This window comes from Papaver somniferum, chromosome 8, assembly GCF_003573695.1.
Source record: "Papaver somniferum cultivar HN1 chromosome 8, ASM357369v1, whole genome shotgun sequence".
NCBI lineage: Eukaryota > Viridiplantae > Streptophyta > Magnoliopsida > Ranunculales > Papaveraceae > Papaver > Papaver somniferum.
Window position 1 is genome coordinate 1,379,357 of NC_039365.1, and position 27,545 is coordinate 1,406,901.

Genomic DNA, 27,545 nt, shown 5'->3' on the forward strand with positions numbered 1-27,545 from the left:
TTGACATGCATGGTCTATTTTTTTTAAAAACCCTTCATTTCTTAGTTATCGTCTACTTAGCCCAACACTTTTAACCTTTCGTCCCTCAGTTTTCCTGCTGGGTTTGGTAGCAGAATCGCAGTTTCGATGAATTTATAATCCTATAAGATTACCAGTCCTTGGATTTATATAGATCCCTTGTGTGTTTAGCAACTTAGTTCAAATCCAAAGCATTCATGAACTTTCTTGTGCCAAAGCCCATGCACTGTTTGACATTACTCTCGGAATGTGAGGGCACTTCTCTTTCGAAACTTATCCTAATTCCAGAAGTTAGGGCCTAGGGGTGAGGAAGCTTTTGAAAATTACAGAGAAACCAAAGGCTCTTGTATGCAGTACCTGACATAGAGTATAAACAGTTAACATGGATGGAAGGTCTTAGTCTTGATTTCTGCATGTTGACGAATTTCAGTGAGCAGATTGTGTATCTTGTAAAATGTCATTATTGCAGAGGATCGTCATTTTCGGGAAGTGCAGGTTTTATGGTACAGAGAGCTTTTGCATTGTCTTTGTGGAGCAACCTTTGGTTGTTGAATTACCAGGAATGTAGTTTCTGTATGGCGTCTCTACTAGCCGGGCTTGCACAAAGTTTCATGACTCCCTCAGGACTTAGAGATGTGGTTTAGCTATTAGGCTTCTTAGCCAGTAAACAAAGAATCGTCCATTTGATTTATCTGAAGAGAAAAAACCTGTAACTTGCAGTGTCAGTAAGGTGTGAGATAAGAGTGTACTCTGTGACCCATAAGCTTGTAAGTTGCAATTACGTAGCGGAATCTATTGTTGGTCATGGTTTACGAAAACGATTATATATATAATATGAAACAGAGATAAACCGCTGAACCATTACCAATGCAATCCACATACCCATCTCCTTAGCCAAGCAGAATAACCTGCTTGTACCTCCCCCAATATCTTGATGCAGCTTCATGATTTCTTCGTTTACAGAAAAATAGCTTTAATCACGGTTTCCGGGCTATCGCCATGACTGTTTTTCATGAAAAATGGCAGTTTTTATAGTTCGGGAAAAAAAGCCTTGCTATTTAAAGAGGTCGACAGAACGGTTATAGTGGCCATATTGAGGATGATTTGATTGATGATGTTATATGTCAATCAATGGAGACCTGCCTGACAGTTTTTGAAGAAGAGAATTGAAGACCCCAACAACAATTAAATCCCAAGTCCAAAATAGAAGGCCCGTGAATTTCGGTCAGCCCGTCTCAAGGCCTAAGCGGGCTGGACCAGAATTTAATCACGATGGCAATCACCCCGTACTTTTCTTAACACTGAAAAGAAAATAATCCCACATCGGGAATTTTAAGTTTAAAGATACATATATTCAGTTGTTGTTACAACTTAGTTCAATCAATTGGCTTGGTGTGAGTGATTGAAAGGCTAAATCTGGTCACCCCCAACCACCACAAAGATGGTAAGCCAAAGGCCCTGGGAATCTGTCTTTGCACGGTTGCCCTGGTGGTGGGTAAGGCCTAGCGCCACAGTAGTACCAGCTTAGCCCCGGATACCACATCTAATGGGGCTGACTACGCCTAATACACCTGACCTTGCCGGTTGGTTTTTAATTTTCATTCGAAAAAACAAATATAGTTGTCAAGTTTTCTGTGTCCAAACTCCAAACCTTCTCCTACCTGGTCTTGGCCACTACCAGATTCAATACACGCGGACTAGGCTTATCAACTAATTAGTTTTTCTTTGAGCTGGTGATGAATTAATTAGTTTTTGTAACCTTGAAGCTGTATCTACTCCATTGTTTATGATCAACAAGGTTACATCTCCTCTTACAGTCCGAATCCTTCTATTTACATGCAAGCACCATCCATTTCTCTATTCGGATCTCGAATCCTTAGCAGCCACGTATGATGAATATGCCACCTCCGATTAACAAAACGGCATGGCAGCATGCAAACTAGGACCATCTCTAGAATCAATACAGAGACCCAATGTTTATTGTTTTAGTTTTGGTAGGGGTGTGCCACACAAAGGCGACACGCAAGAAACCCAGCAGCAAGCTACTGTTATGGAAACTCCCCGATGAAAAAATTAATTTAATACCGTGCAGTCCGTTGGACAAGCATATCAGATATTAAACTGATAAGAACAGATACTACACTTGATCTTAGCCAATAGGCCGAGAAAGGTATGCTTACTCAGAATTTTAACATTCGCTTTTATACTGTCTCGTTCTCATGGGCGTGGTGTCAGACTTTAAGTTGTGTTGCATAACTTAGAATTTTCCGTTTGATTCATCTCAAGAGTAAAAAACGCGTAGTTACATAAGCTGCGCTATAGGTAGGGTGTGAGAAAGAGTGTATTCTGTGGCTCACAAACATGCAAGTTGCAATTACGTACTGTGTACTGGGATTTGGATTTACAAATTTCAAAAACTAGTAACCAACTAGCCCTACACACTAGCTTTTATCTAGCCATGTTTGCGATGCCATAATCTGAACCGAGTCCACCAAGTGCCAACTTTGCGGTCTATGGTTGATCATGAATGATCACGGCCTAGGGTACTGACCTCCAAAAAGATGCTTCATCTACTGGCACTAACTGGCCCAAAAAGATGCTGTAATACAACTTGGTGCTATTTTGTTGTTAAGGATCTTTAGTGAACTGTACATACACTTGGTCCCCTAGATCCTGTGAAAAACACTTGTGCAAGAGAGAAATATCTGTATTTCCAGTGCACCAGCAGATCACGTATACAGTGAGTGTGAGTCATTGACAATTTACATATAATCTTTTTATGTAGGGAAACTACTACAATGTTAATTAAGTCGGGAGTACAATTTTGTTTTACTACAGTATTTAAAAACTTTGTTAAATTTTTTGTTTCGAAGAAACTTGCTTACCATTAATTCTGGCATTCTCCTTGAAAAAAAAAAGGTACGGAGTAGTGAATCTTGTCATTGTTCAACAGTTTGTTTCTTAATTCAACTAATATTACAAGTTTTAACACGTATTGGATCATCACTTCCAAGTCTTGTCGTTGTGCTCACTTTGCCCTATATTGTTCTCGTCATGTTGTATGTACGTACCTTACCTCTCTACTAAATCTGTTGCAGTATTCATCTCAAGAGATAAAACATGTAGTTACATAACTTGCATTGTCGGTTATAAGGTGTGAGGTAAGAATGTATTGTGTGACCCTATAAACATGCAAGTGCATTGTCAATCAGAATTAAGCATGTATTTTGGATCTAAAATTCAGTTTTAGGGTTTGAGCTCTTGGTTACTTCAATTTCCTGTTGGTGCATGGATTGATCTTGGTGCTTCTTAAGTTCAGTTCACTGATTGGACACAAATCCTTTACTAAATTTAAGAAGGTTAGGGATAAAACTTGTTGGAGACGAAAGGAAACATAAATATGTCATTTGAATGCTTTCTGTAGGAAACTCAAATTCGTTCATGTTATTATATCTTTAAGAATTGATCAGCTGGTTTATACCGGTGGTTTTCAAGATCTTTTCTAATTTAAAAATAAATAAATCTGATGTGCTTCTGATTTCACTTTCAAAATATCCGAAAGCAAAAAACAAGACAAGAGGTGTTCATGGCAAGTAAGAGAAGATCATGAGCTGAACTCCAAAATTTCTGTGGAGGAAGGTTCTAGAAAGGAATTTCATTGGTAGGGGAACTTAGGAAGGTAGCGTGATATTTCCTTGTTTAATTTTCTAGTTTTACTTTGGAATAAAAGACCTGGCTACTAAATCATTGACTTGATCTATAATCTTTGTCCTAGAGTTTTCACTTATTTGGCGTAGTGGGCATAACCTGTTGGCGTTAGAGTTGAATGTGACGACAGATAAACGATCAGTTCGGCTAAGTTTCTGGAGCAGGAATTGCATGGCAACTTTCATTTTTACTAATTCGGTTCCGCTCATGCTGCCACTGATATCTAAAGATCCACGCCTAGTGGCCCTAGTCTTCTCTCATCGTCTACTACACCCTCAAGCTCCAACAACGCCTTAAATGGGGTCTCTTCCATCGGAGCCTCCTGCTTGTTAATAATCTTCGCCTCTGTTTTTCCACCATCTAGTTCAAGATCTGTTTCTTCCTCATCTGTTTAAGTCGCAGTGTTGCATGAACCATGAAGGCAACGTCGTCTTAGAATATAATAATCAGATGCCCTAAGCGAGGCAAATTATTTTGGTTCTATTTTTTATAATTGGGCCTGTAGAATAAAGAGAGGCCCGTGTATATGGCCTGCACCAAAATCTAGCCCGAATAAGTTATTACAAAATACCATATTTATAACACAGTAAAATAATTAATCCCACACTAGATTTTGTGCCCGTGCTACGCATTGGGCGGACTCGAAAGCCATTTACCATATTTTTGGTCTGGTGTGATGTGGCTTCACCTCGCCCCATTGATCTATTTTTATTTGGTGTCGCTGGGCAGCTTCGCCCCGACCCGTCGCACATTTTCATTTGGCGTCGCAGGGCTTCATCCCGCCCGGTCACTTAGGATTTTTGAATTGGTACACTTTCCGGATCAGCCAATATCTTAACTATTAGTTCATATTTTGAAGTTTAACCATATTTTCTATTTAGTATGGCTCGGCTTCGGCTCGCCAATCCGTGTCGCACAGCTTCGCCTCTTCCTGTGACGATGCATTTCTTCGCCTCTTCCTGTCGCGATGCAGTTTGAAATTGATTAAATGAACCTCCTTTAGTTTATATCTCAAGGAGAAGAGAGGTGATGCATTTTGATATTGATTAAATGAACCTCCTTTAGTTTATGTCTCAAGTAAGAGTGGTCCCAAGGCAGAGATCTCGACAACCTGACACCTTGTGTGCAATCAACGTGGCCAACTACTTGAATATGCACTTTAGCAACTGAAATACACATGAAATTGATAGTCCTGCATTTCCTGCATCATTTTGTAGCATTATAGAGCTACAGCTTTCTTCAATAACAACAGACTTTGGATCTTTCAATATCCAAATTTATATATCTTCGTAACACAATCTGTATACTTTACAGATTGGGATGTGTGCATAATACACAAACATAAAATGAAGTTTATTTTGCCTAGAAAGATACATAGACAAATCTTATTTTGGTCACTAATTTGAACTCAACTTTGCTGGCTTGAATCCTTAGCAGGCATGTCAGAATATACTGTGTTTCTTTTTTGTGTGAGTATGCATGAGTCACATCAACTCATTAAATCTGGACTTGCAGGTAGTTTGATAAATTTGAACAAAATCCAAGCAACAACAACAATCCGAGCATGATAGTGTTTATGTCTTGCAATACTGTGGGTAGCCGGGTGCAACGGCGCGATCCCTATGAAATCATATCTGCACATATGAATAAAAGAAAAGAGTGAGCAATGCGAGCACGATAAGTTTTAGCCCATTTACATTTTAATATCTTTTGGGTTCTCATTTGTTTGTATTTTCTTTTTTGCGGACGATACGCTAACATAACACAACTCCGCCTTGGGCTTTGTCACAAATTTATAAATGCCGTACATAAAGCTTGTGGTATGTGGTAGATTGAGATGCATCTCAATAGTGGAAGCATGTGAGCAAAGAAGTCATATATTCTACTGCATAAATAAAGCTACATGTCCACTTATGAATTAAAGCTCTTATAAATACTGATACTTATTCTCAATTTGTTATGCCAGAGCATTTATAGGGTCTAGCAATTAAGGAAAAATCAAGCGCCTGCAAAAGAAAATTAATATAACCCAACTGAAATATCAATGTTTCTCATTCAGAATGCATAAAGGTGTGAGGATTAACCAATTTTCTTTCCATGAGCGTGGTACAAAGAAATGGAAGTCCAAGAAGCTTACCTAGATTCAAGCTACAAAAAAATAAAAAGCATAATATAGAAATATTGGCACATATTGTTGGGTCAAAAAAACCAGCTTAAAACAGCCAGAATAGAAAATGTACCTTTATGGCACAGCGATATGGATAACAGTGCACACAATCTGAGCGCCTGGAAGACTTGGAAACATATGATCCCAAAAATTCCATGGAATGTGATCTCCATGAGGACTGAGGAGAACGGTTTTCCTTTAAACTGTTCATTGCAGACCAATGAGAGATCTGCCACATAAGAACAATAGTTTGAAGTATTTAATGAGTAATAAACAAAAGATCCTCTTAATAAAGAAAAATCCTAAATTAGTCTTGTACTAACAGACAGAGATTAAACACAAACATGTACATGAAATTAGTGTTGCTCTGTGAATTTCTTTATTAAAGACGAATCAATAAATAGATCAGTCCAAAGAAAAGAAGAGAAGAGAAAGTATAAGATTAGCCGGATACATGCATTGAAGTCAAAAACACCTTTGCATTGAGAAAATAGGAAGAATTGACAGAAAGACACTGAGGGATACTTCAAAACTGTTGGGTTAAAAAGAGCAGAAAAGCTCACAGTTTCAAAATCAATAGGATCAATACCTTGTGCTAATGTATATAACCATTTATTTCTGGGTCGAACAGGCTCCCATTGAAGCCATAAACTACAGCAAATCGCAGCTCCCGTCATCTCTTTCGACTCAACAAATGTGTGATTTTTTATATTTTTTTATCCTATCATTTCTAATCTATGTATAGCTGCGACAATAAAATAAAAACAATATAGATCGAACACACTCCCGTTAAAGTCATAAACTACAGCAAAGCCCAAAATAACTGAAACAGAACCAGTCTAGATCTTGGCATACCCTAAAGGACTCAAGTATCTGGTAATCATTTTGTCCAATGCGGCAACATCCAAGACATTTTACCATCCCTAAAGGACTCAGGGAAAACGCCTTGGTTGAGTATGATACTACATATTCCTGTAAAAATTGCTTCCAAAATAGATTGTGTACAGGTTGTCTACCTCTTCCATCATGGCCAGTTGAGTATAATGCCACAAAAATGATTGAGATAGTAAGATCCTTAAATGATATTGAACTGGGAACCTACATTAAGAATTTCATGTTAGTCTGATGTATTTACAGAATGCATAGTCAATATAAGGAACTACATCACCTTGGTACCGGCTACTCAATTTTGGATTCTCACCAACCACCTTGAAACTGCATTAACTACACAATTACATCACCCCTCATGCATTATATATTTTCTTAAGAAGCAATTAATAAGTTCTTCATATGCTGCACAAAAAATAAAACTAAAAACTCTTATCAACCGGAAAAAAAAAACAAAATCAACTTGGCGAAAAATGTTACAGAAGGTTGTTTCTTTTTTGCTACATATTGTCAGATGATCTCCATAAAATTAATTTATATTGCAGACTCTAATATGTATGGGAGCCCAAGAACCCAGGGAGAAAAAACACCACAGAGGGGGGAGGAATAACCTAAGTCAGGTTACAAAATATACAATAACCTAAATTTTTGTTCTTTTGCATTAAAACAGAACATCAAAATCATTTGACACCCATTATGATACATTATAATTGTCAATACATAAAATCAATTGATTCTTACAAACAAATCAGACATATATATTCAACAGATTGATTTTCAAATGTATAAGTAATTCTGAAATCGATAGGGAAACAATAGAGAAATATTTGAACCTGGAATATTTTTTCTCAATTGATTTCTCCATCAGGTTGCAAATGGAGCTCAACCCAACTCTTATCATCATCCAAGAACTTTCAAACCCTCATCTTCAACTAATCCATTCTCCTACTTACCTCAGAAACAGTCTCAGCTGCTCTTCCCAAAACCAAACCCTAGATTCTGAAAATTTTCAATTCTTTTGACTTAATCATCAATCTCAGTTCTCAATAACCCTTATCTCGAAAAACTCATATCAATTTCAGCTTCGATTTCCTCTTCAGTTTCATCTGCAAACACCGATAGAAACATCATCCATAAGACCATCAACTTTTTAATCGAACACCATCATGATCATCAATTTTTTTCAATTCATTCTTAATCTCTATCTTTCATCTCTCAATCTCTGCCTATTTCTCGATCTGAATAAGCAGCAGCCGCTGCTCTTATTTCTTTTCTTCTCGTCTTCAGTTTCAGGTGAATGAGAATGAGAGGATATATCTCATGGAGTTTAGACAAAACTTTGGTTTGGTTTAGTTTTTCACGTGAGTATTGTCCACACCAACGGTGTTAACATATTTGGATTAATATACGGTTTCTCTCAAGTTTTTGTTACTCTTTCTCTGTTTTACCTAGTTTATCCGAACTCTGAGTATTTTCTACGTAATGGTATGACAAAAAAAATGAAAAAAAAAAACAATTGTGTGGTGGAATCCTACTATTTAGGTTTTTAAATTTTTGTTCAGAAAATTTTCGAGTGGTAATGTACAGTTCCAGGCTTCTTCAATGTAAAAGCTATATTGTCCAACATATATAGTCGTATATGCAGCATGGTTGGGTCTTTTTGAACTAAATCTCGCAGCAGCGTTACATATGTAATTTGAGACTCGGTGCATCCCTATTTTCCGTGATGTCATGAGTATTTTGGTATACGGCTTTTGAATTGTTTTGCTGTCCATTTTCCGACCTTTTACATCTGTTCTGCTGTTGTAAATACGTTTATTTCATTTTAATTGGAATAATCAATTGATCTCAGAGACATATATATATATATATATATATATATTGATACTACAGCAGTTTTTTACATTAGAAATAATGTACAAGGAGAACCCGCAATTATTGGTAACAGTAGGAGGTGAAAAGGAACACATTGGTAACAGTAGGAGGTGAAAAGAAACACGTACACAACAAGAAATACTGGAAAAATAAAATAATGATGAACAGTATGAGACTGATTCCCATCCCCGTGATACTCTACATGTATATCAATATCGACAAACCCGTTGAGCAGATTTTCATCACTTATTTAATAACAGCTGTGGTTTGGACTTCGGATTTCATTGGAGCTTCGGAAACTTGTTAAGCTTGTGAGCAAAAAAGGAGAAAAGAATGCATGTGAGAGGCTTTAATATGATACGATCAATTAAATTGATAGGCGCCTGTAACTAACCATTCAAGTTGCTAGCAGTGTACATGTAATAGCTAACACAATACCTCTCTTCTTCATCACCAAAGTTGCGTGATCCACTACTTCAACCAGTTGGTTAAGGGACTTGACCGGCGTCTATCCTCTGGACGTCCTCTACGAGGTTTCTGTATTGCCTCTCTACTTCCTCGGCAGATATCCCTCCCACCGGATTGGCTATCTTCTGCCAGCGGTCAGGAGGGTCGACCTTGATATATTTGGCTAAGGCCACTTCAAAAGATTTATTTTGCTCCCATGTCCAAGATGAGCTTGAGCAACCTTTTGGGCTAGACGCCATTTCTTACTTACTGGATGTTAAATAAGCAGACTGAAAGTGGTTCTAAATCAGAATCATGCGAAAAGACATACAGCAGAAGTTATACAGGAGAAAAAACTGATATCACTTATTAATAGAAATATAACAACACTCTTGGGAAAATGGAGATACAAAGAGGAGGAAGAGCTTCAGCTGCTGCTCAACAAACCTCTTACTAGTTGCTACGAGAGATTGATACCAGGAACAGCTGGCCATAGAGTCTCCTATTTATGCACAGTGGAAGTTGGAGATCACGGGGTGTGAATGTGAATTATGAGCCAGTGGGTACCAGAAAGAATTTGAGAACATATTTCTGGTACATCACGTGGATTTTTAGTTTTTATATGTACTCTTCTTTGGCATTATCGAATTGAATGGTTTCCATGTTTTTTTGTTAGATTTGCTTGATTTGCTTTCATCACATTAGGGAAAAGGTTACAATCTGCTGATGCAGAATTCTGTTGGACCGTATGGCCAATCATAGTACGGATGATGATAACAATGGTGTTGATGGACAATTGAATATCAAGCTTCAATCTTCCATATATTCTGTTTTTTGATCTTGTTGTTTCCCAATCAATATTAGTAATCCTGATAAATTCCAATCCAGTGGTACCTTAATGAAGATATCATTGTGCTCTCAGAACAGATCAGTACTATCAATTTTTGTTTCATTTGACAAGATGCCAATTCTTCGGCGCATAATCTTGCAAAGTACGTACGCAAAACGCCAAGATTTAAATCTATGGTGGACTTCTCCAACACGCCAACACCTCCTCCCTTCTTCTCTCAACTAGCTGAGCACTAGTACTTTCCAGTTTTCTTGTTTTTGTTTTTTCTTTCAAAATATCAGAATAAAGAAAAGAATCTAGTGGTACCTTATCATCCATTAGAGTATATTATTTATTATGAGGTCATAATTATGTTTTTTGATCAACTATTACTGTTATATGTTTGTTTGTTAGTCATATCGTATAACAAATGAGTTTTCATGTGTGATGTATGGTTTTTGCCTCAAACCGAGTCGGGCGTAGAGCAGATCCTCACAAACAAATCAAGTGTAATTTCTCTCCCGTAGACTTACCAAATTTTGGGCCTAAGTTACTCCGACATAAATCCCAGTTCCGTCCACAGATATTTGAAGGATTGAAACAATTACCCCGGAAATATAGTGTTCGGCGCAAGAGGTAGAGCTGTTGATAAGATGTTTTTGTTGATCAAACAAACTCTCATTCTTTGGTTTTTTGATAGAGAAGTATTTAGAGATTTCAATATAACTTTAATTGGGAGACTTCATGTTTAAGATGTAGTTTAGTCTCCTACTATGTGCATATCTTTTTTCTTTAATATAACCTTGTCTTTTCGGAAAAGAAAAACAAAACAAAACGGGAAATATAGTGGTGTTGCCATTTCTGATTTCTAGAGTAGACACATCTTCCACCACAAACTTCATCTTCTGAATTCCTTTCCAAACTCCTCTTCCTTGCAGTATAGGGTTGTTGTCTTCCACCCATAAGTCTTCAAAATTTTCACCCATCTTGTCATGAATTGTTCTTCTACATACTGTTATTTCCTTGCGGTACTTCCAAGACCATTTTGCTAATAATGTTTTGTTGGTTAATCTCAAATTTCTGATAGCTAAACCTCCAATAATGTTTTTGCAAACGCTTTTTGCTTGGATACTCTCTCCCATGCTACCCAACTTTTTCTTCTTCTTTTCTATCATCTGTTGATCCCCGCAAGAAGTCCCTCATAAGTTTGATGAACTTTATTTCTCTCTCCACCGGCCGCAAAGGGAATATGGACATATCAGGTTCAAAATTGTGCCTGACTCAAACATACCCGAGTCAGATGTGTGTGTCGTGTTAGATTTCGAGTCAAACAAATAAAGGAAAAGAAACAAAAGAAAAACTAATGATTCATGCCGAGCGAAGCCGAATCAAATCTAAGTAGGGTAACAATAAACCTATTTATATTTGAACAGTCCTGAATGAATGCGGCATCAAGAAAAGTTTTAAAGATACTCAATGGAGAATTTACCTTTAGAAATCGCTGAAAATATACTTTCTCGCTTGCCTATGGTCTTAAAGATACAATCTAGAGAAGCATGCAAAACATGGCGAACTTTGGTACCTAAACCAAAGAGGGGTTTAATTTACGGGATTTCACACCACAATGCAACCGAACTGGAAGCACAATTTTACTTCTCAAAACAGAATAATAATAAGGTTGATGATAGCAACTTGGGTGCACTTACAAAGTCAGAGCACAGTATAATCTTGCCATCATCATCATCCATCCAAAGTTTCATGGTTGGTTCTTGTCACGGTTTAATTTGTTATGCCAGTTACGCAATGAGGGAAAGTTAGGAAAGAAAAATCTATATTTGCAATCCTGTCACTGGAGAGCAAATTCAACTTCCAACTATTCAACTTCCAGATGCTTACGCTTATGTAGAACAGTCGATTGGATTCAGTTACAATCTTTCACGGTTGTCAGAACTCTGCTCAACTTTTTCAGGCAGGAACAAACAATTCAGGTGTATACCCTCCCGCATGGTGGTGCTGGTGCTGAGTGGAGAAATACAACAAATAAGATTACAAAATATAATAGTCCCCGCGAGGGTGTTTTACCATCGGTATGTGTTTTTGCATGTGGAGCTCTTTACTGGATTGATAAGTACAGTGAAATACCTGAGACTATCGTAGCTTTCGATTTGAAACATGAGACGTTTGAGTTTCTCCCATCAATTCCTTCTGCTGACAGTGAAGCTAATATCGGACTCATGGTATTGGGAGGGAATTTGTGCGTTCTAGATGTAATTTTCGCTAAACCTGTCACGATATGGGAGTTAAGGAGTGAGAAGTCTTCCAAACATACACAGAAACCTTACAAGTGGCGTATGAAGTTTACCATGTCATGGGAAGAATGGAGCTGGTTTGAGCCAGGGGAGCTAACTGAGGGTGAGAAATATTTCTTGTGGTACAATGTTATTCTCTCCTGTTATGACCCTTCAACTAAGACTTTGAGAAAACTAGAGGAGAGTTTAAAGAAATTCTTGGAAGAAGATGGTATGCATTCAGTATATACCACCACTCGGGCAACTCCTTTCATGCATAGCCTTGATTGGTTGAAAGTAGATGTGGAGGGAATATTTAGAAAGATGAAGAAAAGCTCCTTAAGAAAGAGGAAAAGAAATTTTGACTGGCAATTCTAGATAATGTTTTACTGTTATTTTTATTTTTTTCATTACCGAATAGTATAAAATTTCAGTTGCTTAAGGTAACTGAAAATTGGTGATATTCCATTACATGCACTAACAGAACACAAGATAACTGCATTGAAGTGAATTCTGTTGCTGTGTCCATGGCTTCCTTTATGTGTGTGGCATCAGTAACCTGGAAATCAATCAATTTCCACATTTAAACATACCATAAGAGAAGGCTGAATAAAAAATGAATGCACTTTCGGCTAAAGCACACAAGTTTTATTTCCAAATCCAAAATTGTTCAAAGGATTGCGGCATAAAGCTAGTTCCCAGAAACAACCTAAACAATGTACTTTTCAGGGTAAAAATAAAGTATCTCTGAATAATAAATAAACTTAGATAGTAAATCCAAAAACAGCCGAAGGTTCCAATAGTATCAGACTAAGTGAAATAAAATAACAAAACGTAATCTAATTCCCAACCTGGCCTTGAGCGAGACAACCCTTATCCCTTTCTATAGCGAATTCTGTTGCACTGTCCATGGCTTCCTTTAAGTGTGTGGCAACCTGGAGGTAAATCAATGTCCCCAATTAAACATAAGAGAAGGCTGAACAAAAAGTGGATGCACTTTCTGTGAAAGCAGCCAAGAAGTATCATTTCCACATTCAAAAGTGTTCTTACTTCTTAGGATTGCAGCTTAAAGCTTGTTCCCAGAAACAACCTAACCAATGTACTTCAGGGTTAAAAAAAAAAGTATGTCTGATCAATAAATGAACTTAGATCATGAACCAAAGGACAGCCAGAGTTTGCAAGAGTATCAGACAAGTGAAATAAAATGAAAAAAGGTAATTTTATTCCCAACCTGGCCTTGAGCGAGACTGCCCATATCTCTTTTTGTGGCGTATTCCGTTGCTTTGTCCATGGCTTCCTTTATGTGTGTCGCATCAGGAACCTGGAATTCAATCAATTTCCACATTTAAACATACTATACATCAAAGTTAGAGAAGGCTGAAGTGTCCGAATTCAAAAGTGTTCTTAGGATTTCAGCATAAAGCTTGTTCCCGGGAATAACCTAACCAGTGTACTTTTCAGGGTTGAAAAAAGTTATCTCTGAGTAATAAAATGAACTTAAATTGTGAACCAAAACACAGCCAAAGTTTCCAACAGTATCAGACAAGTGAAACAATATAACAAAAGGCAATTTAATTCCCAACCTGGCCTTGAGCGAGAGCAACCTTTCCTTTCATGTGTGTCCCATTTACAGGACCAATAGCAGCTGTCAACCACTCGGACAGCTCTGACTTTGCTTCGCTCGCATCTCCATTCACAGGTACCCCAGCACACACTACAGCCTTCTTAGTGACTGCATCTCTACTAAAAACCATAATTGGCAATCCCTGTCAGCAGGAATTGGAGGTCATCATAAACACTTGAGCGTATATTTTGCCGTGGTGGGTCTATCTGTAACCCATTTGCTACAGACAAAAATCCTCAGTATCCTCCTTTTATCCACTCTGCCGATGTGTTTCACAATAAAAGATTTGAGACCCATGGTACTGTTCCCCATTTCAACCATTGTGTTTCACAATAAAAGATTTGAGACCCGTGGTACTGGTCCCCATTTCAAAACTGCCCTATCCAGGTGTTCTAAACCTACAATTGAGTCATTGTCAAGGAAGCATCCAATTTCTGATTATTTAAGAAAAAACCCGTAATGTGAATATGTATTTCATTCACAGGAAATAAATACCTCATCATTATGTTATACAAGCACCCTAGACAGATATTAACTTCAGTCCCCTTTGAGAAAAAATTTAAAAAATTGAAAAACAGAGAGAAAGTTGAAAGAAGTAACAACCTTCTGTTTGATAACTTCCAGAACTGCTGCACGGGCAGCAATTGGGTCAACACCCACATCAATAGGAGATACACAGAAAGGTTTTCCATATGAAATAGCAGTCTCTGTCATCTCAGTAGCAACCTTAACGGCTTTCTGTATATTTTCTTCATCTATCTTCTTTTTGACCTTTCTAATTCGACCCTGAATATAAAGATTTTTTGATTTAACTTAATTCATTGTGTCATTTAGAAATGGAAACTTGACTGCACATGCAAATTTAAATTAGGATGTTTAACTACAATACCTGACATTTGTTGAGCCTGTCTCTCAAATCTTCTTTTGTAGGTGCTGATATAGCTGAACCATCTAACAAATTTTTAAGAGCTGCTAATTTCTGACTCTGAGAAAAATATAAACAGAGCATTAATGCTGTTTGCAAAACGGGAAGGTTAAAAATACAAGATGGACAGGAAAACACAAAAAAACAGACAAACTTCTAATTTCTATCCTAATGATTGTGATATGCAGTTCTGTCGCCATTTTGGAGTAAAGCTATCATGAATTGAAGTTACCGGGTCATAGGACTCTAAGCAGTGAGAACTGTAAAACTAACATCAAAGAAAATGAATGGGAAAAAAGGGCGGGATTTTTTTACTACCTTCTGGAGAGTGCTATCATCTAACTGGACTGCCTCACTAACTTGCAGATCTAATTCTTTCCCAAAGTTAATTGCCTCGTTAGCCAGATGAGTTGTGACAGCAGTTATTCTTCGGATGCCCGTACCATTTCCTTCTTCAGATATAATAACAAAGGCTTTAGCCTCTCGCGTATTTGAGATATGAGTTCCTAGTTAACAACAAAAAGAGCTTTTAGAGCATGATAAGTTGATGAGCTTTTAGAGCATGATAAGTTGATAACTGATAAGCGGGAAGACCATCAAATCTGAACATTTTACTGATTTCTAAAGTTAAGAAGTCAGAAATATTTTCTGACACAGGAGTGTTCATTCTAGTAATTCACTATATTTTAAAGTCCAAACCGCAGCCTCCATAATCTACTCGTGCTTTTTGAATTTCCAATGCGTTTTCATAATCACTTGTTTATTTCAAAAAAATAATTATAGTATTATACTTTTAGGAAACCTTTAGCAGTTATATTGACAATAATACATTACCTCCACACAATTCTGTTGAGATTGTTGACCATTCTTTATTATCAGGATCAGCAAGGAGATCCTCTACCTTCTTACCAATTGCCACAACTCTAACTGGGTCAGGGTATTCCTGGATCCACACATTAGTGGAAAATCTGATGATGATCTAGCTCACACACTAAAAAAGTCAAGTTATGCTTGCAGAAATTCTTTTAGATAAATCCGACTTCTGAAAGAGCAAAGCAGCTTACTTCTCCAGAAACAAATCGTAAACCATTGATGCGCTTGGCATCAGCAAGAGTTGCTTCCATGGCGTAAACATCCATTTCATCACCGATTTGTTTGTTCACAATTGACTCAATTTCCCCAAATCATTAGGAGGAATGGGCTTGCCTGCCAAAAAATAGATGATGGACAAATTCAGGCCAGCTTGACTGCAAGAGTATTCTCCGCGTTATTCATTTGTTTTAATAAGCCTGATGAAATATAAAACAGAGAAATTTATCATACCATGGGTGAAATCAAATCGCAACTTCTCAGGAAGAACAATAGATCCCATCTGATCAACATGAGGACCAAGTACTTCCTGCATACATGTTATAGAGTTACTATTGAAAGACATTATCCGCTAGATTCTAAATGATCATGAAATATGAATTTCGCATGCCTTCAGAGCATAATTAAGCATGTGGGTACAAGTGTGATTTGAAGCAATATCAGCACGCTTGTCATTGTCAACCTGTTCAAATCATCACCAGACAAAAAAGAAAAGAAAAAGATGAACAACTACAGTGGCAACAAGAGAAAGCAGAAGGGTTTGCCTAACTTACTTTGCAGGTCACTTTATCACCCACGGAAATTTTGCCAGTCTCTCCAGCAAAAGAACCAGTATGAATTACAAACCCACCAAAAACTTGAACATCGCAAACTTCAAATGATCCGGAAGAGCACGTAATAGACCCAATATCAGATATCTGAGATCAGATGAATAAGTTAGGCAAGAGAAATATCTCTATTTTTTAATGCACTAATAAGAGTATTTGCAGGACACAAAGAAGGAAAAAAAATTCACATAGGATTCTGGAAGCAGCAGCTGTTTATTTTATATGCAGTTTATAATTATAATATCTTCAAATAGCTTTGCTCATTGCTGGCAATATCCCTTTAGGAACGCAGCTAATGCAGGCCTTTGGACACAAACATAGAGAGAAATTATCAGTCTTGTGTCTGTATTGCGGTTCACTGACAGTAAAGGTTCTGGCTATCTTGCATCAAGACTAGGAATAAAACAAAGTATATGTAAGTGTGTACAGACTGGCCAGCCATGCTAGGTCTGCAACCGAGCATTGAACCAGGGGCCATAGATTGGTTGTGGATCACTTTTGGTTTTAGATATTATTTTAGAAACATGTGAGCCTAACATGTTACGTAGCTTCCCATTGTGATGATTGATGAGTGATGAAATGCATCAAAATAAAAATGAGATGGCCTTTAGTAAGTTGCTAAGTACCTGGCCACCTTGTTCAGCATGGAAGCTTGTTGTTTCCAGAACAATACCAACTTTATCACCAACACTAGCACTGTTGATATACTCGGCACCATTGTAAATAGCTTTTACTGCATTCTCATGGTCCTACAAAGATAGACAAATTAAAGCAAGCTAATTGACAATTTGAAAATTCAACAATTCCAAATTTCCTACTAATAATCGAAGAAACAGAATAGTACGGGAAGAAAAAACAAAGGATACACATTCTCTCTGATCGAGAACCAAAAATAGAGAAGTGACTACAAATGCAATACATAAATTGGCAAATGTAAGCAAGATGAATCATGAAGATGAAATTGAAAAACAGTAAACATTTTGTATAAGATATTTACAGGCAAAATGCAATACAATGTATCTTTATCTGGCTACAGAGAAAAAACCATTGCCTACATGAAATGGAGAATAACACGAAATGGAGAATACATTGGTATTTGGTACAAATACTACTACCTCAAACATTAAAAAAAATCCCAAACAATTCAATAATAGTAATTCTAAGGGCATCATTTAGTTTGACAATAAACCAAAGAAACGCACGAGAAGATGCCTAATTCTACCAACCTTATGCCAAACAAATTTGTAGTTGTCATCTGTTGGAGACACTCCCCTCTTGTGCAATTCTGAAGTGGCATCAACATCCATGTAAATAGCACCACCAAGTTGCTGCGAGAAATAAATGTCAGTATAATACGGTACAAAAGTCGGGAAAGTTAAGTCACACTTGTCATCTTCAATTAAATAAACAGCGAACTTCCTATATTAAAAACAAAATTAACAAAAAAAATATAAAGTAAGAAAATGAAACTAATTGGGAAGAAGGAATGGTAATCTAAAGATAACATAACACCTTATTCAGGACACTTCTAGATCTATCTCTTGCTTCAGCCATTGCTTCATTGAAATCCTTTACATCAACTACCAGACCTCTTTCTTTTGCCATCAGCTGATAGACATAAGGTAGCTTAGGTGCAGTGGCAAAATCTACATCCTTAAAAGTGTTAAAAATATGAAAACTGAACTATAATTTCTAAATCACAAACCTGAGTTAGATCCAACGGGAACCCATAAGATTCCCACAAGCGAAACGCATCCTGCAAGCCATCAAGAGTCAGACTAAATATACATAAGAAAAAACAGTCACCTCCCAGTATCTAATGAAAGTGACTTTTCAGTTTAACATCTTCAGCTATGAAATAATAAAACAGGTGTACCAAATGATTAGACATGAACATTAGCAGGTGTACCCGGAATAAGCTCTCGATAACTCATTCTCTCAAGTGTGGAGACTAATATAAGATTGAAAACTTAGAGCATTGTGATCTAAACGCAATTTTTTGTATTTGAACAAAAAGGATGTCGAGAAAATTAGCCAGCATGCTTTAGCTTATCGGCTAAATGAGGACCAAGACAATAACTCGCAAGTCCCATAATGACGATGCTTTAAAATTTGCATGTGTAACTCTATACGAATAGCAAAAGACAAATTTAGTGAATGAAAATACTTTGTTTCGGAACCACTTATTGTATATTATCTCCTTCCACAAAAACGTAATCTACCGTTTCATGACCTTCAATTATATCAGCTAAACTAACACCTTACACTGGTATATATATAGTTTGCAACGAAACTCTAAGTCAACAATAGTCAATAATTGATCATGACCACTACAAGTACTCGACATTCACACGAATGCCAGGACTAAAATTGTGGCCTATAGGAGGTGAAAACTCGTCCTGGGGCAATAAGTTAGCTTGACAAGAACGCCAGGGAAATGAAGAACTTGGTAAAATCAAACTATGATCCCACGGCAAAAGAACTATCAAGATTACTTGTAACCACAATTAGCTGTGCTAGAGCCCATGAAAAACCACTGCTACACGCAAAAAGAAGGTAACCACAGTCGATAGGTAAGACAACTATAAATAATGTCTATTTGGGTGTTGAGCATCACTTAAGACTTGTGACCACCACCAGATGCATAACTGATGATAACATAAATTTCAAGATAAAAGGATTCTAAAGGCAAGTTAACAGATTAGGAACAAGTACTACCTGATCTCCAAACAACCTACATGATTCAAAAAGAAAAAACAATAGCAACAAACCAAATCAGTGAGACTAACCTGTCCACTTATTGGGTTCCCCTGAAGATCTTGAACAGCCTTATTAAACTTCTCAATACCCTGGAGGCAGGTTAAAGGTCAGCAAAGCTTCTGAAGTGATTTGTGAAGTACATCAGCAACGACTAGAGACAGACAAGTGAAGTACTAAATCAGCCTTATTCTAAAGTAATTTTTTTTAGTAACCAGTCTTTAGAAGTGAGTTTGTGCGTGTGCAAGCGAGTGAGTATATTGAAAACAAGGAACCAGTCTTTAGGCAACAGACAGATGAGAGTGTGTGATTGTATGTGTGTGTGAGAGAGAAAGAAAACATGCATGCTGAACTTCAACATGATACCTTAAGTAATGTCCTTCCAAAACATATTTCCTCATCTGCAATAACTTTTCTAATTTTCAGTTGATGACACTTCTGCTCTGGAAAGACATCCCCCATCAGTTCCGCCACAACTCTTACAAGTCTAGACACAGGCACAAGCACAACCATTAGAGAGAGGTCCAAAACGAATACAACTATACAGTTACTACATGCATCAGATTCAATTCAACTATCAGCTAAACAATTTGGGGAGGCAGCTAAAATACTCATGCATGTAGATTCTGGCATAAAATAAAGATGAATATCCTTCAGCCCTAACACTGAGATGAAGAAAAATTTATCTCGTACACTGAGATGGAGAGAGGGCCATTACTCCTCCATCTTGAGTTTTGAAAGTTTTAGCGTGCTTACTTCCTTATTCGTTCAGCTTATGGGAAGTGATAGATCTTCATTAACTTCCTAAAGACTCAGATGGTTTTGTAACATGTATTTTCTTGTTTGCTTTTCTCTTCCTTTTTCTATGAGGTCAGGCCTTGCCCCTATCTTTCTGTGTTTCTTTCCTTTATCTAAAAAATCCATCGATCAGCTTTGTTTAAAAAAAGAAAAGCCAAAAGCAGTTTAATTCATCGTTTTATTCATTGCATAGAATACATACCCACTGAAGAAACCCACTTGACCTTTAAGTACTTCACTTCCGTAATGCAAAGCTCGCCTAAGAATACGACGTACGACAAATTCACGACCCTCATTGCCTACACATGGTACATCAAAATGAGTCCAAGTAGTTATTATTCGCAAATATGAAATCCAAATATACAGACTGATGTGAAATGCTAAGATGGCTCCAATGTACAGACAAAAAAACTAACAACCTAGAAGGAAACTGCTTTAGCTTAATAATATTTGCTGGAAGAGTTTGATTGTGTTTATTCGAGGAACCAGTTGCACCTCAACTTCTATAAAGCCATAAAGGAGGTGATATACTTGTCAATTGGGCCTTTGAACGGAAGTAAGAGGGCAGCAACTCAACAGGAAAGGAAATGAGCATTTAAACATTCGTTTTCACATTTGACCTGGACAAGAACCATCAGCAATCGTAAAAGAAAGAGTTCTAATATGATCAGCCACAACCCTATAAGCCATGTCAATCTTGTCTACATCATCTGCTCCAACCTTTCCACAGCACCGTCGAGCTCCAGTGGCCTAAAATCAATCCATAGAGAAGGTTAAAAAAAAATTCAATCAACACCCTGCCTCCTGTAAAGTTAGATTGTTAACTAAACTAAGCAAACATCAGGTGCTCATGTGTTTATGCGAATGATATCATGAAAGTGAGGAAACATCAGAAGGGAGAAAAAATACTTCTCTACTAAAATAGAGCTGGTGGAATAATTGGAATCTTGTTCGGATTAACAATTGGATTTAACAAAAATAGGTTGAAACTCCACGAACAGAAAGTATACTGGTTAACAAACTAAACCACAAAGGACAGAGAGAGAATCCATAGTGAAGCAAAGCAAGAAAAGAAAAAAGTGGCCATGTTGAAAATAAACCTCAACCGCAGATCTATGATTAAATAGAAAAAGACAAGGAAGATTCAAATGTCACTTCTAAACTCCCTAGAACTGAGATTAAGCACCATTTTTAGTACACTATACCTTAAACCCACCCACAAATTTAGTGATGTTTGGCCTGACTTACTACCTCAAGTTATGAGCTTATAATATGGATGGAGAAACTAAGCTTAAAATAAGAAATATACATATACCACAAAAAGATCATCAGCCTCAGAGACTTAACACCAGTAAGTAAAAGAATAAAGATGGAGGACGAGATTATAGCACAATCACCATACTTGTTGGATAGCATCAAAAATGGGCATGAACAAGTCTGTGTCATAGTTGCTCATTTTGTTTTGAAGAATTGAAGTCAAGCGTTCAAGACCCATCCCAGTGTCCACATGCTTTGAAGGGAGATGTTTCAGACAGCCGTCAGCTTGCCTGTTGAACTGCCAAAGAGAAAGAAACATCAGTTAGGTTAGTTAAACAAAGTGAAGGAACATGACATAGCCTAAACAAGTGGGTACAAATGAATTACTTAGTGAAACATTATCCATTGGCTTCACCTGAATAAATACAAGATTCCAGATCTCAATGCATGTTGGATCATCATTGTTGACCAACGAAGCAGCATCTCGTTTACCAATTCTATCAAAATGGATTTCTGTGCAAGGTCCACGAGGACCAGTATCGCCCATCTCCCAGAAGTTATCCTAATGATGGTATAACAAAGGAATATATGGGAACTCAAGAGTCAAGATAGTATTTCAACAATGCCTAGCATAGATATGAAGAATAATATGTGAGTGACGAAATTACTTAAAGGAAAGTGATGTGTGTCTACGAACAAGTAACAACATGACCAATTTTACATTCCATATAATCCTATGAATAAGTGCCCATCACAGAGTTGAATCTAACTTCTAAGCAACAAGAATAACATATGAACTACTTCAATAGTAATAAGTCGTATCACAGCATTTTCCTATTCAAATATATCAAAGTCATCTAAAAATGAGATACAAGGCTGCGATCAACACTTTTATCTACACATTTTTGAATGATTGCAAAACAATCAAGCTCCAGTTGGTTCATTAATGACTTGTGAAAATCAAGAAAGTTTGAACGGCTTAATTTAACACATCAAATATTTAAACTGTTTACAAAACAATGAAATGGAACCACCCCCAACCACACCTCATACACAAGTGTGGTTGGTTTTTACTAAATTGACGGGGACAATTGTGAAACAAGACTTGAAATAGTGTTACAATCTGACATATTAACATCTACAGGTCAATGTAAAAGCTCTAACAGCTCTGCAGTGCAGCGGTGATCTCAACATTCCTTATTTTGGTGGAATCATGTGAAAGCAAGTCACTTTTATCAAAACTGAAGACAAATTAAGTTTACTGGAAAAGTACCTTGCACCCAAAAGGCAAAACGCGATCAGGTGGCAAAAAATTCAGCCATATATCCCTTGTTTCGTCATCAGCTTCAAGGCTCGATTCTTCGTCGCCACCAAAATATGTGACATATATTCGGTCCTCAGGTAGTTTATACACCTAAGGAGGATCAAATATAGTAAGCCAATAAGTACCAAATTCTCAGTTTCTCATAAAAATTACCAGATAAACAAACCAAATTAACAATTCCCAGCACTGAATGTGTGAATACATCATACTATTCAATTGACTAATTAAAAACGAAATATTAATCGTTCATCCTATCAAAAATACCTTTTCTAACAAGTACAATAGAAACTCAACAAACCTGAGTGAGAAGCTCCCATGCCCATTGAATTGCTTGATCTTTGAAGTAATCTCCAAAGGACCAATTTCCAAGCATCTCAAAGAATGTATGATGATAAGTATCTTTGCCAACATCATCAAGATCATTATGCTTCCCACCAGCTCGAATACACTTTTGAGTATTACAAGCACGTTTGAGCTTACCCAATTCAGTTCTAGGCTCAGCAGTTCATAGGAAAATTGGTTTGAACTGGTTCATGCCTGTAAAATCCAAACCAAATATTAATAATCAGGTAAAATTGGCTAAATTGATTCATAAAAATAAAAATTGGAAAAACAGAAGAAGAGATAGAGACGAACCAGCATTTGCAAAGAGACGAGTAGGATCGTTAGAAGGAACAACAGGACTAGATTGATGATTTTGGTGACCTCTTTCTTGAAAGAAACGTATAAAAGTCTCTCTCACTTTACTAGCAGGCCAATCAGTAGCCGTCTCCGGCGGCATCTTCCGTGTAATCGGAGAGAATTAAAGTGAAGATGTTTTGATTAAACGAACAAGATGAAGCTGAAAGGTGAAATGGGGGAAGTTTGTTGTATCTGAGAAAATGAAACCCTAACCCGCTTAATAGGAAATTGATTCCCAAAAGCAAGGGGAAAAGTTTATTTTGTGGGAAGCATATTTTTGCTTATAACGCTGCACATTTAAAAGTTAATTTTTAATTTTTAAAGGTCAAAATCAAGAAGTCAGTTTGGATTTAAAATTTTAAAACGGCTTCTAGAAATGAAAAAATGAATTTTTTATGACGTAAAATTGTTTTGCTTCTAATTTCTGCTCCTGATTTTTATTGCAGGAGAAGTTAAGGTCGTGTTTGGTATCCTGGATATCCCATCCTAGATTGGGTTATCTAGTAAAAAAACTGTTAAAATATGTTTGTCTCACTGCAATTCCAATCCTGGATAAGGATTACTAAACCTTCCTTAATTTTAGGAAGCTAAAAGAGTAAGGTTAAGATATTCTTCCAAATACCTGGGATACCTGTATCCTCACCAAAGTTAGACATTTATTTTCCTCTAAAATAAGTATTTGGCTAAGAAATAAGTATTTATATTAACCTGCTTATGTAGTCAAACAAACACAAGTTAACCTAGCCCAAGATATGATAGAATTTTAGACAAACACCATTAAAACTAACCATTAACAAGGTTATCATAAATTAAATTAAGATAAACTTTTCCAGGATATGTTATCCTGTTTCCAAGCTCCCAAACAGACCCTAAAGTCAGAAGCAAATTTGTACCTAACTTCTTCTGACTTATGATTTTTACTTTTGGATAAGTAGAAATGTTTTTTTCGCCTATTTGCATGCCTTTAAAAATAATTTATTATAGAAGCAAAAAAGAAACTGAAAACTAGGTTGGAAATAACTTCTGAAATAGTTAGGCATTTTGTGAAGCAAATGTGTTTGTTTTTAAGTTCCACAAATGTTCCGCACGTGCGTCGGCAGGTGCAAGCTGGATCCAGGTCCATCGTTTCTGTCTAAAACAGTGGGGGAGTATACACATGGTGACGAAATTAATTTTCAAACGAAACAATTACTAATATATCCTCACATTATTTATTTCTCACCACTTGTATGGCATGGAATAAGGGCAAAATGGTCGGAATGAAATGTGCAGCTTCAGCATATTATTCATCTACAATGCCTAAAGGGTCTTCCCTTTATAATAAATAATAGATAGATAACCTCGCATATTTTCTAATTCTGGAGTTTTTGTTTGTACCCGATGCAAGTAACACATACTGCCAAAATATTTTCCAGTCAGGTATATACCTAATGTGCCAAGTATAAATTTCTACATGACACGAGAACCTCTGAGCAAACGAGTCAGATGTATGGCATCAAAAAATTGGAAAAACAAAAAATCTAACATTGAAGTTAGGCCGACAAGTCAAGTATATATTATTAACTCAATAAGTTAGACCGATTCAATCGAGTCAGATCAAATAGAATCGCCAACATCCTAAAATACTATCCACTACTCATTATAGTGCCTTAGAGAGACAAGTCAGATACACAGTAAAACCCCTGAATAATTCAAGCTAAAACAAATTTTCACGGCCCCGAGTTTGGAATAACATGTTAAATTAATAACTTCCTAAATTCATAAATTAATAAAAAATTTAAATTTTTTACAGGTCCCTTGAGATATATAAATTAATAACTCTCTAATTTGTTTAAATTGAGGTTTACGTTTGATTTGTTAAAGAATGAATCGATTATAAATGAGATTATTCATCTTAAATTTCATCTTAGACTTTACTTAATTTTAGATAAGTTGTTCATGTTTCGATTCATTAAGTAATAAAAACTATCCAATATCTTCACAACTTAGTTATTCTTTAAGCATAACTACAGTTTCATCTTCAACTTCCACATTATCACATGTCAGTCAACAAATACGACTTTATATCTCTTGGGTACAGTTCAAAAGGTGTTCAAAATTCATTCAATTGAAATAATTTAATCCATTGTTTTTTTTTCCTAGTAGTATGTAAAAAATGTTCTTATTAATAAATTATTAAAAATTCATATGTAAGCTAATAGTTATTGTTTATCGATTATTTACTATCTTGATAATTTGATAAAAGTTTTCACCACGCTATCATTTTATAGGAGTTATATTGTAGTTGATCATCTTAATGAGTAAGACTGATTATACTGTAGTTTTCTCAAAAACCACGACTCATGATAGTGGTTTTAATGGGTGAACATGTCAGATCTTGATGATAATTGGCCCAACGAGCCAGGACGATTCAGTTCATTAAAAAAAATAGTCCGATGATAAAGTCATCTCAAGCTGAGTCACCAACATTTTAAAAGACTAGTTACATCTTGTAATAATGATTTTGTTGTTATATACGAAGAACCAAGCACAACCTTATGTTTTCAGCGACTATTATGCATTATCTTCAATTTATATTTATTGGTAAAAGTTTAACTTAGTATGATAATGTAAGCATCAAATTCTACCTAAAGAAACATGCACTTCATTTTCTCTTTTATTCTTTTTAGTTGACAAACCCATCAAGACAACACATGAGTATGTTGATTCTATATATATACAATACTTATAGGTCTTTAGTAGTTAGTTATGAATGTTTTCAATTGTCAGTGTGTATAAATAAATTTTCTAGTTTGAGATGAAATAAGATTACCAGACGACTTATGACTGCTTCAGGGTTTTTTCTTTTTGTACATGAACAGGTTTTCGCTTGATTTTGGATAGTGATGAAAAATTAAGCAATTCCGCCGAACCTTTTTTGGAGCTTTTCAAATACATTACAGAGATCAAAGATATATTCTTATAATATTACATCAAAATTTACATTCTGGTTATAGTATTGATGATAGAGTTTTGGCACATATTCCTGAGGGAGAATAAACCAAACCCCAAGAGTATAAGGGAAGATAAATAAACTATTCTTCATCATTTATTAAATCTTCTTAAACTTGTATAGATGATTCTTCACTTTTGTGTTTTGGAAGATAAAGCAGTGATATAATGGATATGATGAGTTTTGTTCGAACCATCTTAGCAAGCAAACTGAAAGTATCATGTTCCCCCGTCTCATTATATTACTTCTTCCACCACAACACCAAATGTGCCTAATTGTAACGTTTTATAGGTGTTACAAAGGCCTTCAGTAACACCGAATAAACGTTATTGTTGAGGGTGTGCCAGATTTTCTGTCACAGTTTTCAAATGTTACGGATTTAGTCAGTAACGTTTTGAGAGCATCTGTCATCTGTTCTACTTCGTGCAGGTAGTAACACGTCTCCACAATCTGTTACACAGAGGAACTGTTACTATATTTTTCTCTTGTAACACAGAACTACTGTTCCAAAATTAGGCCTTTGGATGTTACTGAAATCATATATATATCAGGTTATCTGTCACCATCTGCAGCTGATCATATAGTTCTCAAACATCACACTCAAGGTATGTATCTGTATTTCTGATGTTCGCCACATCAACTTAAAAGATAAAAGCACTATATTAATTTCTCATAATATCATTACGAATATGCTTTTGAAACAAGCAAAAGAGTCATACAGATAAAGATTGAATCATTTCTTTCTTTACATATACAAGAAGACGAAACTAAATTCGTTAGTGGTGTTGTTGGAGCATTGCTCGGTTGAACCCACCAAGCGTTGGTATGTCAAGTTTGATTGTCATATTTTAGTGAATCAAAACTCATGTTAAGAGTCGCTCGATTACGTAATAGAGTCAACTTCGTATAGGTTATCTTCAAAGTATTAGGATATGAGACATTACAAGTATTGGAAGTCTTGAAGATGTGAAGAAGCAAGGAGATACAACGACAACAATCATCCTTCCACTTGAGGGTAAGGATATTTGACTTGAACTGTTTCATTCCCTAACGTATCTTTCAAGTCGTGTATATTGAAAACATAACTACGAAGCATATTTGAACTCTAGATAGACATAGTATTAAGGAATACAATACGAGGTTTATTTCTTAACCATTAAACTTTGTAGATAAGACATCTCCATAATCATTTGAATGCTATTGTTATTATGTATGGGTATGTGGTGAAGATTTCATCCTAGGTAACAATGTTTACATGTGTTTAAAGGAA

At 36.3% G+C, this 27,545-nt stretch overlaps 1 protein-coding gene and 2 pseudogenes across 7 annotated transcripts; all 3 read right to left on the reverse strand.

Annotated features, from left to right (window-relative positions):
• Positions 1–2,013: 2,013 nt before the first annotated feature.
• Positions 2,014–2,192, reverse strand: LOC113307291 (annotated as a pseudogene).
• Positions 2,193–4,758: 2,566 nt separating this feature from the next.
• Positions 4,759–8,085, reverse strand: LOC113301250. Of its 7 annotated transcripts, none has more exons than XR_003336141.1 (6): positions 7,615–8,085; positions 7,062–7,186; positions 6,910–6,991; positions 5,967–6,122; positions 5,811–5,874; positions 4,759–5,360 (listed from the first exon to the last, which is right to left on the reverse strand). XR_003336141.1 is itself a non-coding variant. In XM_026550007.1 (6 exons), the coding sequence occupies exons 3-6, from the start codon at positions 6,919–6,921 to the stop codon at positions 5,216–5,218; spliced, it is 324 nt and encodes a 107-aa protein (XP_026405792.1). In that variant the 5' UTR covers positions 6,922–6,991; positions 7,062–7,186; positions 7,615–8,085; the 3' UTR covers positions 4,759–5,215. The 7 variants fall into 7 exon arrangements, 4 of the variants coding, with proteins under 4 accessions (XP_026405792.1, XP_026405791.1, XP_026405794.1 ...); XM_026550007.1 differs by having other exon boundaries at positions 5,864–5,874; XM_026550006.1 differs by having other exon boundaries at positions 5,864–5,874; positions 6,749–6,991.
• Positions 8,086–12,720: 4,635 nt separating this feature from the next.
• Positions 12,721–23,534, reverse strand: LOC113304213 (annotated as a pseudogene).
• Positions 23,535–27,545: the final 4,011 nt, after the last annotated feature.

What these genes read in the sequence shown, in the direction of transcription:
- LOC113301250 (XM_026550006.1), bottom strand. Translation starts at nt 6,814, where the DNA reads ATGGTAAAATGTCTTGGATGTTGCCGCATTGGACAAAATGATTACCAG. An exon ending in AGATACTTGAGTCCTTTAGG is followed by an intron (nt 6,123 to 6,748) that starts GTATGCCAAGAT and finishes CTTATGTGGCAG; the next exon opens with ATCTCTCATTGGTCTGCAAT.